The sequence below is a fragment of the Stegostoma tigrinum genome, chromosome 22, assembly GCF_030684315.1.
Source record: "Stegostoma tigrinum isolate sSteTig4 chromosome 22, sSteTig4.hap1, whole genome shotgun sequence".
Classification (NCBI taxonomy): domain Eukaryota; kingdom Metazoa; phylum Chordata; class Chondrichthyes; order Orectolobiformes; family Stegostomatidae; genus Stegostoma; species Stegostoma tigrinum.
Genome location: NC_081375.1, coordinates 26,544,331 through 26,561,457, shown reverse-complemented (window position 1 = coordinate 26,561,457; position 17,127 = coordinate 26,544,331). Strand labels below are relative to the sequence as shown.

General features: G+C 40.2%; 1 protein-coding gene across 1 annotated transcript in view; it reads right to left on the bottom strand.

Moving 5' to 3' along the window:
• Nucleotides 1–17,127, bottom strand: part of ttyh2 (tweety family member 2) — a 135,638-nt gene that overhangs the window by 12,065 nt on the left and 106,446 nt on the right. The window contains exons 7-13 of the mRNA XM_048555650.2: nucleotides 16,149–16,218; nucleotides 14,007–14,062; nucleotides 13,378–13,470; nucleotides 11,455–11,547; nucleotides 9,871–10,013; nucleotides 4,833–5,033; nucleotides 4,092–4,170 (exon numbers count right to left, since the gene is read on the bottom strand). Of these exons, the coding sequence (XP_048411607.2) occupies nucleotides 4,092–4,170; nucleotides 4,833–5,033; nucleotides 9,871–10,013; nucleotides 11,455–11,547; nucleotides 13,378–13,470; nucleotides 14,007–14,062; nucleotides 16,149–16,218 (735 nt within the window). The remainder of the gene's footprint in view (nucleotides 1–4,091; nucleotides 4,171–4,832; nucleotides 5,034–9,870; nucleotides 10,014–11,454; nucleotides 11,548–13,377; nucleotides 13,471–14,006; nucleotides 14,063–16,148; nucleotides 16,219–17,127) is intronic.

Here is a 17,127-nt window from a genome sequence, read left to right as displayed (position 1 = left end):
ATAGAGGAACGCCCAATAGCGTAGGCATCCAGGAATTTGGCTAATACAGTGGGTAAATACGCCCAATAACAAATGAAGGTTTGGTGGTTGTATCTGGAGTCAGAAGTTCCACCAGTACCTTTATGGATGTAAATAACTAACAATAATGGACCATAAACTCCTGCTGGGTCTACATAAAGAGGACAAGGCCATGTGGCCCATAGCTTCAGGTCGAATTCCGCAGTGAGCTCTAATGCTAAGTGCATATAATTACAAGTTGGAACGCCACCCAGGAGGCAATAAGTGAATGTGGATGCATTGAGCCGCCTCCTGCTGGCAGATGCGCCACCGGTGGTACCTTCACTGGAAGAGTCCGTTGTGGGTTTAAATTTCTTGGATGCACTTCCAGTCGCAGCTGACAATATCAGGCTTTGCATGCAGAAAGATGTGTGTCCTGGCAAAACTGAAACAGCTGGTGGTGATAGGGGAAAGAGAAAGGCCATCACAAACAGAATTGAAATCTTTTTGGACCTGGAGATACCAGATCACAGTAGAGGACAGAATATTATTATGGGGAGCAAGAGTGATTGTCCCAAAGGTTGCTGCCAGATACTGGCTGAACTCCATCAGTGTTATCTGCAGGTTTTCGAATTGAAGATGTTAGCAAGAAGTTATGTCTGGTGGCCAGGGTTGGATGCTGACATGGCTTTGCTGATGGTACAGTGCCCAGAGCGCCAACAAGGACAAAAATTACGACCAGCAGCTTCCCAAATTTGTGGGAGTAGCTGGGTAAACCTTGGACTCAGTTACATGCTAACTATGCAGGTCATTTCATGGACCAATGTTCTTAGTCATTATGAGCACCCGTTCAAAGTGGCTGGACATGCATTGAGTTCATCTGTCAGACTTCAAGACGACGATAGAAAATCTGTGCCCATCTTTTGCATTACATGGGGTCCCAGAAGTGTGGGTCACAGATAATAGGCCAACATTTACAATTGGAAAATTTGAGTATTTCCTAAAGTTGAATGGCATTTGCCATACAAAGACATCTCCATACCATCCATTCATCATCCAATGGTCTGGCAGAAAAAGCAGTCCAAACTTTGAAGGCAGGCTTAAAGAAACAGCCTACAGCTTCACTAGATACCAAACTGTCCCCATTCCCTTTTGATTATTGGACCACCCCTCATGCAACTACAGGAATAGCTCCAGCAGAGTTGCTCATGAGGAGAAGACCAGGTTAATTCTGATCTTCTTGGACATTTTTTTGTCGGGGGAGTGGGCGAGGAATGAAATAGCATCCGGAACGAAAATGCCAGATGCAAGACTCTGCAAGGCGAGAGAGACAGTTTACTTCAGGGGATGAGGTTTGGTGCAGGAACTATGGAATGGCCGAATGTAGATAAGAGACAGGTTGACATAAGGTCAGCTCCAATGACCTATAAAGTTCAGGTGGGGGATGGTCCTGAACAAGCATGTGGACCATATGAAAGCTGCAAACTTGTAAGTGGTGCAGGAGTAAAACTTGCCAGGCTGCTTGGAAAAGGCGACAAGGCTGTGGGAATCTGTGGGTTCTCCCTCCCCATCAAGCATTGAAGAGACCTCAGAATCTGAGATGGACATGGCAGGCATAGCCATCTCAATGCCTTTGCTGCTTGAAGAAGAGAGTGAATTTCTTCCAAGATGATCTGGGTGCAAGTGGTGAACCACTGTGCATTATATGTTACCCATATCAGAGGCAGATTTGGAGAAACCTGACCCAATGCTAAAACATCCAGAAGGAGTTACAAAGAAAGATAACTGGCCTAGATTGCGATGGGGAGGCATGTAGTAATTGTAACAGGTCAGCCAGGTGGAACAGTATGAGTTCCCTGATTGGGGCTGTTAATCTGGTCTAATTAGGGAACCCTGGCTGACAGATATTTTCAGAAGTGTCAGACATCCTGTTCCCTTTGGGGCTGTACAGTGGATCAGTTGTTAGCACTGCTGCCTCACAGCACCACGAGCTTGGGTTCGATTCTGGCCTCGGTCAACTGTCTGTGTGGAGTTTGGACATTCTCCCCCTGTCTGTGTAGGTTTCTGCCAGGTGCTCTGGTTTCCTTCCACAGTCCAAATATGTACAAGTCAGGTGGGATTGGCCTTGCTAAATTACCAGAGTGTTCAGGGATGTGCAGGTCAGGTGCATTACCTATGGGAAATGCAGGTTTAAGGGGATGAGTCTGTGTGGCAGGCTCTTCAGAGGGTCAGTGTGAACTTGTTAGGCCAAATGGCCAGTTTCCACCTTGTGGGGTTCAATGATTCTCTGACAGCTGGCTCTGGGGGAACTAGATCAGTGTTACGGACTGTCCTCATTGAAATAACGGGTGTCTTGCTGATGTTAAACCTTCCTCTTGGGAGTTAGTTCAGAAGTATCCTGGTTTCATTCCACTTTGCTTAGCTAAGAACAAGAACATTATCATGTTATAAAGTCATATTGTGCAAAAAGCTGTCATTTACTCTGTCGTGCCTGTGCTGGTTTTCTAAAACGGCTACCCAGTCTGTCCAGCATCTTATATTTGGAATGTTCTGGAACTACACAAATGTGGTTGTGTTAAAGTTGGGCACTGACTCAGTCTTTATACATCTACTTCACATACCTTGTCCACTACCATCACTCCAATCTCAACTTCTAAGATTCTTTGAAAAAATTCTGCAAGCAAGTAACTGGGATTGATGAAACTGTCCAATACATTTTACTTATTATAACATTGAGTAAGCATTGAAATTGAATTGAAACTCCCAAAGGAAGTTGACTCTAGATGCAAGAAGTATTGACGACAACCATTGACAATGAGTCATGTTACAGCAATACAATAGCGCCATTTACTGGCAGCAACATTTCACTACATGCACAAGGAATTTATGATGAACTTAGACTGAAATGTTTGATTTAGTTGGTTCTACTGCTGAAGGAGGCGAATTTTAAAAAAGCTAATTGAAGAGCATTTACTTATCTGGTCTAATTTCAACCATGGAAATTAATTCTAACTAAAATATATCATTGCAAGAAATGTTAAGTACATTGTCATTCATGCCATTTTGAAATAAAATCCTTAACAAAAATTGGTACATGAGCTTTGCCATAAAAAATGACATTACTTTTTCTATCCAAGTGTATGTTTGATTCCTTCCAATGAGAATCAACTGATGTATTAAATGATCACGATCATTATTTTTCTTAAGATGCTGTTTACTACATTTTACCATTATATACACTGCCACAGCGATAAAGCTGCAAGCCAGTAAATACAAAAAATGGTACTGTTTTCAGGAAAAGGTAGAGGAATTTCTCCCTGTCCTTATTCCTATTTTGAAAAGCAGCAATGTACCCTGGGGTCATGGGCTCCATGATGCTCAGACATCATCTGACACCTTATCTGAGTGGTCAATCTTTATGCTTGAGCCTGTACAGAGAGTATCAGTGAACGATTCAACCATTGCGATCCTTTCAATCTGGAAAACTCAGAAAATTGGCTCTCCTCAGACAAGATGCTGAGTTCAGGTATAGTACACCATCGCATAATTACCTTGACAGAGACTGACTGCTAGGTGACCATATCAAGCAATTTAGATCCATACTCTTCATTACTGACTGTGTATTGACCTGATTGATTGATACAGAGCCCACTCAGAAGATTTGGAGTTTGCTCAGGCCATTATTTGATTCTTGTACTATTTCCTTCAGGTAGTGAGTCTGTCATGTTGCATTATAGTACATTACATCTCGCCATATTGTCACCTTAACCCTGCCCCTGTTCTCCAACCAAATCTATTACAAATATACCAAATGTTATTTTCACCACCATTACTTTTAGTATAGCTTACAGAATTAAATAGTGCACTGTTTATATTTGTGATCAAAAGTTGACAAATCATACCTTCATGATCCAGTTTGTTACTTTAAGTGATATACTGTATGAAAATAATACACTGTTGTGGAGGTCCCAGTTTGTTAGATATTATCTTAAACAATACCATCAGCCCAAAGGAGCCTGTTATCTGGACCAAGGAGGAAAAGGAAATTATGAAGTTGGTCATAAAAATGTTTCAGTCCCACGTGCCCAACGTACCGAAGGTGGAGGTGAATTCCTTCCGATCAGTGGAACATTTTCATAGCGAGGGTTTCCACCAAAAAGTATAGTATTGTTCCTGTGCGGGAGAACAGAAGTTATGTGATAATTTTTATGGTAAATATAAACATTTCCAGAGTCACACTATCACATATGCTTTCTGAAATAAACCCCCCTTCATTGAACTGGGTACAAAATAGTTTCACACAATCTGCTGCAGGACACAGTAGACAGCTAAAAAATTTAATAGGGCAACCTTTAGTCTTTGCAGTTTACATGGCACCACTCAATTCTTGTTATATATTTAATTTCCAGTAATGAGATCAGTAACAATGCCAGACAAAGTACACTGGAATGTTTGTAATGATCAGATTTAGTAGATCTCATTTTGCTGGAACAAAATCTTTTTAATTGAATAATACATTCCAACTGAGAAACATCAGAAGTCAATTTCTCTCCAGTCAATGGCAGTTTTAAATTGAATTTATAGTCATTTTACCACAATTTCCTTCCACGTAAGTCTGTGTGTATATTGCGGTATGCATGAGCACAGATATAAACTTGAGACTAAAACTGCAACTTGAAACATATTTTAAAATGGTCAGATAGTTTGCTCATTTATGACAAAACACAGCATATTACAGCGCTAACACAAAGGCTAAGTGTGCATTTAAAGCAGGTGGAAGTATCGGAATTGAAAATAAGAGTTATAGTCAGATTTTTTTCAGAATGTGCACTCACATGTATTCCGGTGCAGGCGCGGTGGTGGCTGTTTGACTGGGGTTTGTGTTTGCAGGTGGATGGTCACTGGTCTGACTGCCCAAACTACTGTTGAAACTACAAAAACTGTGGACCTGGTTTCGAGTTGGGTTATGGGCTGCAATGCGACGAGCCTGAGGGTTAAAAGGATCTTCTTCATCAATGTCATCATAATCCCGATCTCTGAAACAGAAAAGGAGCTCATTTAAGCCATCAGCTATTGCACAGCCAAATACCAAACCTGTGCCATCTTAGCACATCACTAAGCACTGATTTCTATAATTGTTCTTTTTATTTCTATGGCTGTAATAAATTATATTTGGATTGATGAACATGCACAGATTTACTTCTTATGAAACACATATAGGAAGGTATTTTGTTGAAGCTTTTTAACTTGCACTGATCAAGTCCACTTACCAATCAAACTGTGCACTCTACTTAAAAAGTATTTTTAAAAAGTTTCACTTTACTTTGGTGTTTCTTCTAAATTGTCCTGCTGAGTGGAAGTGAAAACCTTAAACAAAATGTGATTTGTTTTACAGCAATACTCAAGTACCACACTATCAAGTATCTCTACTGTCTGTGAAGTAGATTAAAATTCAGGTGCTATTGTGTTTTACCTGTCATACAGCAATATCATAACTGCAAAATGTTTAAAAGATTTTCTGAACTTACGAAACTAGATGTTGCAGATATTCTAAATAACTTGCAACATAATGACTGGAGATACTTAGAAAACAGGGCTAGCCACAATAGTATTTGGTTCAGAGGATGGGTGGAGTTATATACTCTGTAAGGTTAACTATAACCTGCTCCGACTTGCTTTGTCTGCTTGAGTGCTGAGTGCCGAATTATCAGAACGGACATTGAGGGTTTTGAGAAGGTGCAATATAGGTTCACTGCGATTTCACTAGAAATCTGAAGAGCGACCTGAAAACAGCAGGTTTTCTTTTCCACCAAGCACTGCAAATTGGGCTGTGGTATGACATAAATGTTTACAATAGGTAGGGTACATGGAAGAAGCAAACTGTTTCTAGTTTTAGGGGGCTCAGGGCAAGAATGATAACCATAAGCCGATATACAAGAGATGTAAGACAGAAAGCAAGGAAACTTTCCTTATGAAGAGCCTTGATACTGTGGACATCACTTTTAAAAAGGCTGTTGAAACACAAAATATCATTCTTGAGGGTTAGAGCAGCTAAATAGATGAAGGAAGAAATGTTGAAGTGAGATGGATCAAGAATAGGTAACAGGTAACCTGATTAACAAGTTTGCAGACAACCCAAAGGTTGGGGGAGCTGCAGATAGTGGGGAGGATTGCCAGAGGATATAGAAGCTTGGGCGAAGAGATGGCAGATGGAGTTTAATTCGGACAAATACGAGGTGATGCATTTTGGAAGGTCTAACACAGGAAGGAACTATACCATAAATGGCAGAACCTTTATAAGCATTCACATACAGAGGGATTGAGGCATACAGGTCCACAGCTCCCTGAAACTAGCAAAACAAGTGGATAAGGTGGTCAAGAAGGCATATAGCATGCTTGTCTTCATCAGTCAGGGCACAGAAGTATGAAAATTGGCAAGTCATGTTGCCACTGTATAGAACTTTAGCTAGGCCATATTTGAAACAGTGTGTATGATTCTGGTCACCTCTCTACAAGGAGGATGTGGAGGCTTTGAAGAGGGTACAAAAACAATTTACCATCATTTTGCCTGGTTTGAAGGATATTAGCTGAAGAGACATTGGACCAATTTGGTTTGTTTTCACTCAAGCACCAAAGGATGAGGGGCAACTGACATGATTTTACAAAATCATGAGGCATGGATAAAATGGAGAGTCAGATAATTTTCCCTGGGCAGAAATGTAAATTAAGAGGGGTAAAAGCTTTGGAGAGGTTAAGGCAATGTGAGAGACAAGTTTTAATTTAAAAGCAGGCAGTAAGTGCCTGTAATATGCTGCCAGAGGTGGTAGAGCTGGCTGCAATTGCAACGTTTAAGCGGTATCTTGACAGATATATGAATAGGCAGGGAATAGCGGATATGGACTGTGAAGAGGCAAAAAATTTTTAGTTAAGACTTGTTGGGTCAACTGTTCTGTTCTTTGCAACCTTGACTAGAACTATATGCTCGTGTTCGGATAAATGGCAAAACAGAGGTTCAATTCCCACCTGTACCAGAGGTGCGTAACAACACCTTTAAATGGTTTGATTAGAAAAATAGATTAAATAAAAGTTAAAAATTAAATGGCAGAATAGAATTTTGGACAGATGATCCATTTTCATGATGTGAATCTGAACGTCTACATCTATTCCAATACTTGGTGATAACTTTGCTCATTCTATAAAATCTAAGAGAACTTGTGCCAGTAAAAGCAATTCGATTTAAACTGCATTTCTCTCTTCTAGCTCAATTCACTACTTAAATTCCTCACGCTAGATTTTATTTTCTGAAATGCTTCCAGTCTAGTTGCAAATTAAAGATAGCTGAATGACCAAACATCTTAGACCAAGTGATTAAGCACAGTGAAGGTCAGCTGGTTATTGTAGTTGCAATTTCAATGCATAATCTTACACTGTAACGGTTGGGTCTATCTGGTATTAAATTACATTGTACATTCTACCCACAGAGGTTTTGTGGCAGTGTCCCTTCCTCAGGGCCAGAAGCTCTGGGTTCAAGTCCCACCTGTGCAGGAGTTGTTTCGTAACATGCTGGTTAAAAATCATTTTTACACCACAACTACACTTTCTCTTGAGCAGTGAATCATGTGTTTTAATGTTACATTGTGCAAGTTAAAGACTGTTACCACAATATTTTGTATGGAGCGGTATCAAGATGCCCTTTATAAATCAGATTATACACCTTATAATTCTATTGTTTAATTAATTATAATAATTATTAGAGGTGAGGCATTGACAGTGATAATATAACCAGATTGATGATGCAGAGGTGCCGGCTAATGCTGGGTGGGGGCAAGTGTTCAAATACCATGGCAGCTGTCAGAACTAAAAATCCAAGGACTAAACCTGATTGATTGCCAGTGTCAGTAATAGTGGCCAATCATTGGTTCTTGTAAATACCCATCTGGGTCACTTGGTCTTTTAGGGAAGGAAATCTGCCATCCTTACATAGTCTGATCTGCATGCAACTCCAACTCCACAGGAGTGTCTTTGACTCTCAACAGCTCTATGAAATGGCTTGAGCTAGCCATTCAGTTCAAGCGCAATTAAGGATTGGGAATAAATGGTGGCCTTGCCAGTGATGCACACATCATGTCAAAGAACATCAATTGAGATTTATAATGTCTTTCATCACTCACTGAGTATGTTATTATTCACTAGCTGTAAATGCTGTAATATCACATCACCTGAAACTCCCTTTGTTCAGCAAACAGTTATAGTAATATTAACCAAATATATTACTTGGGAATCAGACAGTCACAGGTGGTGTCCAGAGTGTTTAAGAATATCCTAAACTATACATAAATTAAACTTGATCATTCAGGTGGAGGTTTTTAATAGGTGCACCATTCGCAACAAGATATTTTATCCAATCACACTGTGAACAGTGCAGAATGTACTGCAATTAAGGATGAAACAATTTCTTTAAGCAAATTGCTGAGATATTGCAATATCTCAATCAGTGGAATTTTCTATTCCCATTTAACATATAAAGTCCCTGAACATATGCAGTCATGGCTGCCTCACTATTGGAAAGGCATGCAAACAGTTCCCTATGTACAGAATTGATTAGAAACTACAGCATGAAAATTGAGTCGCCCAACCAGTTCACATTAATGATTTCCTCTACAAGGAGTAGTAATCATAATCCTGTAACCCATTTGGAGTACTGTATGCCGTTCTGGCCTCCTTATCTGAGGATGGATGTTCTGGCTGTGAAGGGAGTGCAACAAAGGCTTACCACACTGATTCCTGGGATGTCAGGACTGGAATATACAGAGAGACTGGACTGGGAGAATCTCATAGAAACCTATCAAATTCTAACGGGACCTGACAGGGTAAATGGAGGAAGGATGCTCCCGAAGACTGGGGAGTCCAGAACTAGGGGTCACAGTCTAAGGGTACAGGTTAGGCCATTTTAGACTGAGACGAAATAAGGAGTTATTGTTCTTAGGGCTAATGGGATCAAATGGTATGGGGCAACAGCAGGAATAGGTTCAGAGATAATGGGAACTGCAGATGCTGGAGTGTCCAAGAAAACAAAGTGTGGAGCTGGATGAACACAGCAGGCCAAGCAGCATCTCAGGAGCATCTCTGAAGCTGACGTTTCAGGCCTAGACCCTTCATCAGCGCAGGAATAGGTTACTTAGTAGAATGTCAGCCATGATCATATTGAACGGTGGAGCAGGCTCAGTGCTGAATGGCCTTTTCCTGATCATTAATTTCTATTTTTCTATATGCCTATCCTATTTGCATATCCCACATTCTCTTCTTCGACTACCAGTAGGTTTGCTGGACAGATGATTTGCGATGCAGAGTCTTGCAAATGCAGGTCCAATTCCAGAGAGCTCCGTAGCTCTCTGCTTCTCAAACTAACCCCTCGGCTGAGGCATAGTGACTCTTCCCACCCCACCCCTCCTAATTTTGATGAAGAGTCATCGGACTCAAAAGGTTAACTCCATTTTCTTGCCACAGGTGCTGCCAGACCTGCTAAGTTTCTCCAGCAATTTCTGTTTTTCTTTAAGCATTCTTAAATGTTGACATGATTTCTGGTTTAATCATCAATTCAGTCAGCTAGTCCATTCCACCTCAACCTGCTATGTATAAAGGTTTTCTCCCGCTCTCTGTCCTATATCTTTTGTTTTCAATCCATGTTCTTGTTCCCTTGTTCTCGGTCTCTCAGTCACTTGCAACAATATATTTCCACTGGTTCTGCCCCATTCCTGAAGATGTCAAATATTTCTATCAACTGACTATAAAGAAGAAGAGATATAAAGTTTAATTTTCTTAGTATGTGACACTCTTCAGAATCAGTACATGACAAGATGCTGTGACATTTACCTGATTACTAAGTGTTTACAAGCACAAGATATTGCACAAATCATGGCACAAAACGCAACTACAGCCAGGATAGAAAAGAGTGAAAGGTACAGTAATCCCTCGACACCGTCATAACACACACCGATCAGGGCATCCAGATAGTCCTACAGAAAAACAAACAGGAAACTAAGTTAGGAAATGTAATCCTGTACAGATATTTGATTAATCAACCTGCAAGGACTTTGTGGTACATGTTACTGGATCAGAGATACAGACATTCCTAGTCCTAGTTATGGTGTTATCCATATCAAAATAAACAGACGAAGGCCTGTTGTAACTGCTCAAAGGAAAGGAAAACAGGCAGTCAACTCACTGCTGCCCATTTCCTACTGCCTGGGAACAACTAGTAAATCAGATCTCTTGCTATCATCTCCTCCTGGTCACAGTTTCAGGCCGAGTTTCTCATTTTTATTCATTCATGGGCTATGGTTCACGGGACGGGCCAGGACTCATTGTCCATCCCTGTGCCTTCGGGAAGGTTGTGCTGAGCTGACTTCTTGAAACGCTGCAGTCCATGCACTCTGGGTAGGCCCATAATGCTATTAGGAAGAGAATTCCATAATTTTGACCAAGCAATGCCGAAGGAATGGTGATTATTTCCAAGTCAATGGTGGGTTGAGCTTATTCACAGATTTAGTATCCTTACTTCTGTAGTGAACCTTTACTGCTGCCTTTTACATGATTCATCTCAGAAAGATTACTCACCTCTGACCCTACTCCATTTACTACTTAAACTCATATTTATCCAACCTCTTCAAGAGTTAATTACTGGGAAGAGTTTAGGAAAATTTTTACAGAAACTCTTTCTAAATGATTGCTGCAAGCTGCAACATCTTTTGTAAATATATTTTTCACCCAGTGCCACTCCTCTGCCTTTTCTCAGAAGCCCTATATATATGACCTTTGCGATAATGATCCAATTATCTTTTGAAAGCTCCAATTGACTCTGCTTCCACTGCATTCTCAGCCACTGCAATCAAAAAGTTAAACATTCAATATGTAGAATACGTTTTCTCATGTTTCGCCTTTGCTTATTTTGCCAATTACCTTAAAATTCATGCCCTCTGGTTCTTGATCCTTCCACTGTTGGGAACAATTTCTCTCTGACTACTCTTCTCAGACTCCTCCTGATTTTGAAAACTTCCATAACAGTTCCTCTTGATCTTTTCTTCTCCATGCTAAATATCCCACCTTCTCCAATCTAGCTGTGTAATTTTGGATTTTCATTCCTGGAAACAATCTTGTGAATGTTTTCTATTCCCTGTATGACGACTCCTTCATATTTTTTCTAAAGAACTGGACACAATACTGTAGTTGAGGCCAAACCAGTTTTTTAACGCAGGTTTAGCAATAACTTTCCACAGATGCTGCCAGACCTGATGAACTTTGAGTAATTTCTGTTTTTGTTTCTGATTTCCAGCATCCACATTTCTTTTCGTTTTTATTAAAACACAACATTGCAGCCATAAGTAAAAGATAGAAAATAGAGTTTAAAAAAAAGTTTAAAACAGGCAAATGTATTACTTTGCTTCACTGTTAATTCACCTTGTGGAGTCCTCGGCAGTCAAGCATTGCTGTGAGCTGATGCAAATTGGATTCAGATTTATTCAGCAGCAGCTGTATCCCAAGAAGGTCCTTCTGAGAAGGCAGAATGTTTAGTCAGACAATTTGACTAAATCTAACAATTGTAGTTTGAGCTGACGAATGAATTATTCGGGTTTATGTTTTTTTTGGCAAAAGAGTGACAGGAGGATGTGCTCAATGACCTGTGTCCATGTCATCATTATTCAGTTATAGCTCTGTTTCTTTTTCATATGTGAATAACATCTGGGACATTCAGATGAATTATCAAAATTATGAAGAATTTCAAAGACAAACGGATATGGATTAGCGTACAGGCTGATAAATACATGAAATTCAAGACAATTGGGAGGTATAATTGATAAATCTATTGGTAAAAGGTACAGATTCCTATGTTTTGCACGTAATAGTGGAGAGGACAAAAGCAAACAGGTATTACATTAGGACAAATTATTGGATTGGTGATGTTTATAATGGTGTCCAATTTTACAATCATGCTTTGGGAAAGACAACAAGACCACGAAAGAGTATGAAAGATTAAACCATAAGACCTTTAAATATAGGTGTGGAATTAGGCCATTCAGCCCATCCAGTCTGCTCCATCATTTGATTATGGCTGATAGGTTTCTCAACTTTGTTCTCCTGTCTTTTCCGCATAATCCTTGATCCCCTTACCAACCAAGAACCCATCTATCTCACTGTTTAAGATATTTAACAACTTGACCTTGATAGTCTTCTGCAGCAATGAGTTCTATAGATTCACCACCCAATGAAACAAGAAATGCTTCTATCTCAGTTCGAAAGCATCATCTCTTAATTCCGAGGTTGAGCACTCAGGGCTGAGTCTCTCCTACTAGTTAAAATATCTTCCCCATGTCCATTATATACAAGGCTCTCAGTATTCCGTAAATTTCAATGAGATCCCCACCTCATCAATTGACACACCATTGAGTACAGACCCACGGTCCTCAAATACTCCTTATATGACAAGCCCTTCAATCTCAAGATCATTCTTGTGAATCTCCTCTGGACCCCCTTCAATGTTAGCACATCCTTCCTTAGAAACAGGGCCCAAAACCGTCTCATTACAGCTTTATAGGGCCTCAGCAGTATACAGAATTATAGAGCTGTATAGCACAGAAACAGATCCTTCAGTCCAACTCAACCATGCCAATGGATATCCTAAATTAATCTCATTCCATTTGCCAGAATTTGGCTCATATCCCTCTAAAGCCTTCCTATTCGTGTACCAATTTAGGTCATGTCCACCTTCAGACCTTTCAGCTTCCCCAGCACTTTCTCCTTAGTAATGGCCACTACATTCACATCTGCCCCCAACTTGAAATTCTGGTATGAATCCACTCTTGCTATTGCTTCTCCACTGTCTTCCCTTCCAATCAACTCTGATAAGTTCCTATATCATGTCTTTGTAGTTAGCTTTACTCAAGATTTACTGAGATCATTCGGAGGGATGACAGGATTTAGTTTGGACAGAAATATAGAAGAGCTCCAATCTGTCAGTGTTAGAAATGACAATGTAGTTTCTCGGTAGCTCAGTTAGTTCATTAAGAAAAAAAAAAGCAATCTATGCTGCAAATTGAAAAAGCCCTTGGTTCATATAGCTATCCACACAATTAGCCTATTTCAGCTCAGGAACCCCAAGAATCATAACACTGATATAGTATAGAGGTGGACATAGCCACACAGCATAAGCAATTATATATACATAGCAAGAGAAGCCATTGTAGGTAATGCTTTGGCTATAATTGGACAGTGAGAGTAGAACAGGGTGGACAATATGGGAGAAGCATGCAGGTGTGTGTGTGTGTGTGTGTGTGTGTGTGTGTGTGTGTGTGTGTGTGTGTGTGTGTGAATTTTATCACCTACCTTTGCCATTGGGAAAACTGGCACAGCAATGTATGTCATTCCCTGGATTTGTCGATCCATGGCAGTCAAAGATCGTTGGAAACTTGAAAGAGTCTATACAAGGGGAAAAGATTGAGTTGAACAGAACTTTTTAAAACAAATCACTCTCTGCTTTTAATTTCCATGTCCATGTTCAGTTTTTAGTTTTACATGTTTTATTTCATGTTTCCATGTGAACAACATAGCTTATGATTGAAAACTAAACCTCTTTCCACAAAAGATCAAGCTTCAAATTGAACAAATATAAACATGAATTGACAGAAAAAAAATCTTTTGGCTCATAAAGCCTGTTGTACATAATTATGATATCTTGTGTATCACAGTATATACACTTTATCCCTCACCATTTCAAATCCACTGCCAATGAAATTGGCACAACAGAAACTTACAATATGGAAAGCAGGCTGTTCAGCCCATCACACCAATGCCAGCTTTCTTGAAGGTACCATCTTATTATCCCACATCTTTTACTTTTCAAATGTATTGACATATAAAATATTGAACTCAGTCTTCACTTCTGTGATTGGAACAGATAACTGCTTAATTTTATCTATTTCATAAAAATTGAGTCAATGTAAAATATTGCAAACCTGTTGAAATGGGTTACTTATGCTGTGGCTGCAATACAGGTAGTAATGTACTACATCTGTAATCAGAACAAATAAACATCAGTTAGACGAACTCCCATAGCCCAACAATAAAACATCTATTATGTGATGGAACTGTGCTTGTATGTGTACATTCTTTAGGACATTCAACTGCTTTGAATTCAGTTTCTTGACATATGTACAACTAAATCTAAAAATTACAGTTTCGGCTAATGGATGAATTGTTTGGGTTTCATTTTATTTGCCAAAAAGACACAGGACAATGTGCTCAACAACCTATGTTCATATCATTATTATTCATTGAACCCCTTCAGTATGAAAGCAGAGCATTCAGCCCACCAAGTCAACACCAACTCTCTGAAGAATGTCCCACCCAGACCGATGCCCTACATTCACTGTGACCCTGCATTTCCCACAGCCAATCCACCAAGTCTGCACATCATTCGTCACTATGGAGCAACTTGGCATGGCCAATCCATCTAGCCTGCACATTTTTTGACTGTGGGAGGAAATGGGAGTACCTAGAGAAAACTCACACAGAAATGGGGAGAATGTGCAAACTCCACACAGACACCTGAAGCTAGAATCAAACCTGTGTCCCTGGCACAGTGCTAACCACTGAACCACCATGGTGTACAGTTCTAGCTTGATTTCCTTCTCATATATGAATAACATTTGAGACAATCAGGTGAACTGTCAAAATTACGAAGAGGACAAACAGACATATTTATCTGCCTGTGCACAAATCTATGGAATTTGAAACAATTGGGAAGACAATTTGTCAAATCTACTGATAAAAGATACAGACTCCTATGTTTTACACATAATGGTGGAGCAGATAAAAGCAAACAGGGATTACATGTTCACAAATTATTGGATTGGCTTCAGTTGTAATATTGTGTCCTTTCTGGCAATCTTGCTTTGGGAAAGACCGTGAGGCCATGAAGAAAATATGGAAAGATTCACTGAGATCATACTGAGGGCTGAGAAATCTTTGTTTGGAGAGGAAACTGCTACTCGTTTTACTGATGAGAAAAATGAACCTGTAATCACTGTTATCAAAGTGATGAAGAACTTCGACAAATGAGAGTCTGGCTGGATGGGAAGTAAAGTGAAGTGGGGCAAAGGTAGGTCTGGCGAGGTCAAAGGAACGTGGGGAACCTTGATCTGGAGCTTCCAGACAACAATGCAGATCACATTTACAAGGTCAAAGAGCCCAAAATAAGCTGCTCAGCTTAAAGGTTGCAAATTTTTAGAATGTTTTCCATGTAAAGCTCCTCACTTACATATTGCCTCCTCTGACCTATTGAGACTGCAAGTTCTGCTCTGTCAAAGCTCTCCCCTGCTACCTTGAAGGTCGTGCTGTTTTCAGACATTCTTTGCTGCTGCCCAACACAGAACGTGGCAGTGTCCAATTTCCCTCCTCACACAGAACGGTCAGAATCCCCTCTCCAGAACTCTCAAACCTGCTTGGAAGCAACCCCACCTCTTCAGGCTTGCTTGGACACACTCCTGGGACTTTCTGGACTCTCCCCATCTCTCTTGGGCCTGTGACAAATCTACTTGCCCTGCCCTCCGCCACCCCCCATCCAAAAAAAAGCTGGATCTCTCCTGACTACTTGATCTGCCTGGAGCACCTTGCTTCCTCAGGAACGTGGCACACTGAAGCCCAGACTTGTGCCTGTGGGCGCTATGGTCAGACGTGACATCCTCACAAGCCCAACCAGCCACCTGCTTAAAAGTTAGACAATCCTTGGAGCATAGTGACAGCCAGTTCTCCCTTGTGGCTGATTGTGTTTACGTATCGCACTGGCTTGGGACTGTGAATGCACAGAATCTCTGTTGCTCCCTGGAGAAATTGAGGTCTAACGGCAACCAGGGAAGACCACATCTGGGAGAGCCACCCTTCAGGACAAACCCAGGAAACTTTGAATAGGTCGTCATCCTGGTTCCCACAGATGAAAAGTTATCATTTACTGTCTCAGGTCATGTAGAATGACTTAAGCAACAGAATTAAAAAGTGACTGATTCGCAAAACTGTTTTCCCATATCAGTTGCCACCTTTGATGGAAGGAACGGGAAGGGAAAAGATACATTTTGTTTTTGAAGAGTGTGGAAGTTTACCTGAACTAATTTTATTCTGGGTCATATTCATGATGAACTTGTCTGGAGCCACGCAGAAATCACTGATCCCCTGAAATATGAAAGTTAAAAATTGTAATGATAGAAAAAAATCAGACACTGCTGTTTCCTTCAGGAAAAAAAAATGAAGTGTAAATAAGTAGGATCAATAATGCTGAATACTATCAAACTCATACATGGCTTTTAAAATGTGTTGTAAATCTACCTCCCTAGGTTTTGAGTAAACCGTATTACAAATAGGAAAATTTCTATATCAAAACATAGGCAAAAACTAGGGACAAGGGTGCATTTCCTTCCAGACTTTGAACTACAGCATGTTAGCGCTCTGATGTTGTATATCAATAAAAAAAATCTTTTTCACACAATGAGTAGCTTGGGTCTGGATTGCAGTGATTGTGGTGGAGGTAGCTTCAATTCAGGCAGTCAAGAGAGTATTAAATGATCGCTTCTTTTCACATAATCTGCAAAGGCATGTGGAAAAGGCAGGAGAATGGCACTAACTCATGACACTAATTTGGACAGGCATGATGGGCCGAATGGCCTCCTTCTGCCTGTAACACTCCTGCGATTCCACGATTCTGTGCAGCTTTTATTTCTTAGGAGCAACAGAGGAGTCAATAAGAGTTTTTACTGTTGCGCAGTTGGGTGGAGTACTTGTGGTTGGAAGGCAAGACATCAGAATCTGGTGTTTGTAAAATACTATGGGGAAAGACGTCTGTGGTCCCTTTAAGATCATGTGCTTTTTCTATGCTTAGAGATTCAAAAAGGATGTCTGTAAATTTGCAGGTGTACAGAGTACCTGAACTGAAACATTGGTATCAAAAGGTTGTACTGACATGAAGCAAAGCAGCATTTTTAACCAAAACAACAGGTTTTTGAATTTAGCCAATTAATTTAAACCTGACCCTTAGACATCAGATACCATTTAAATTTAAATCTGATGGTTTTGACAACATACAAT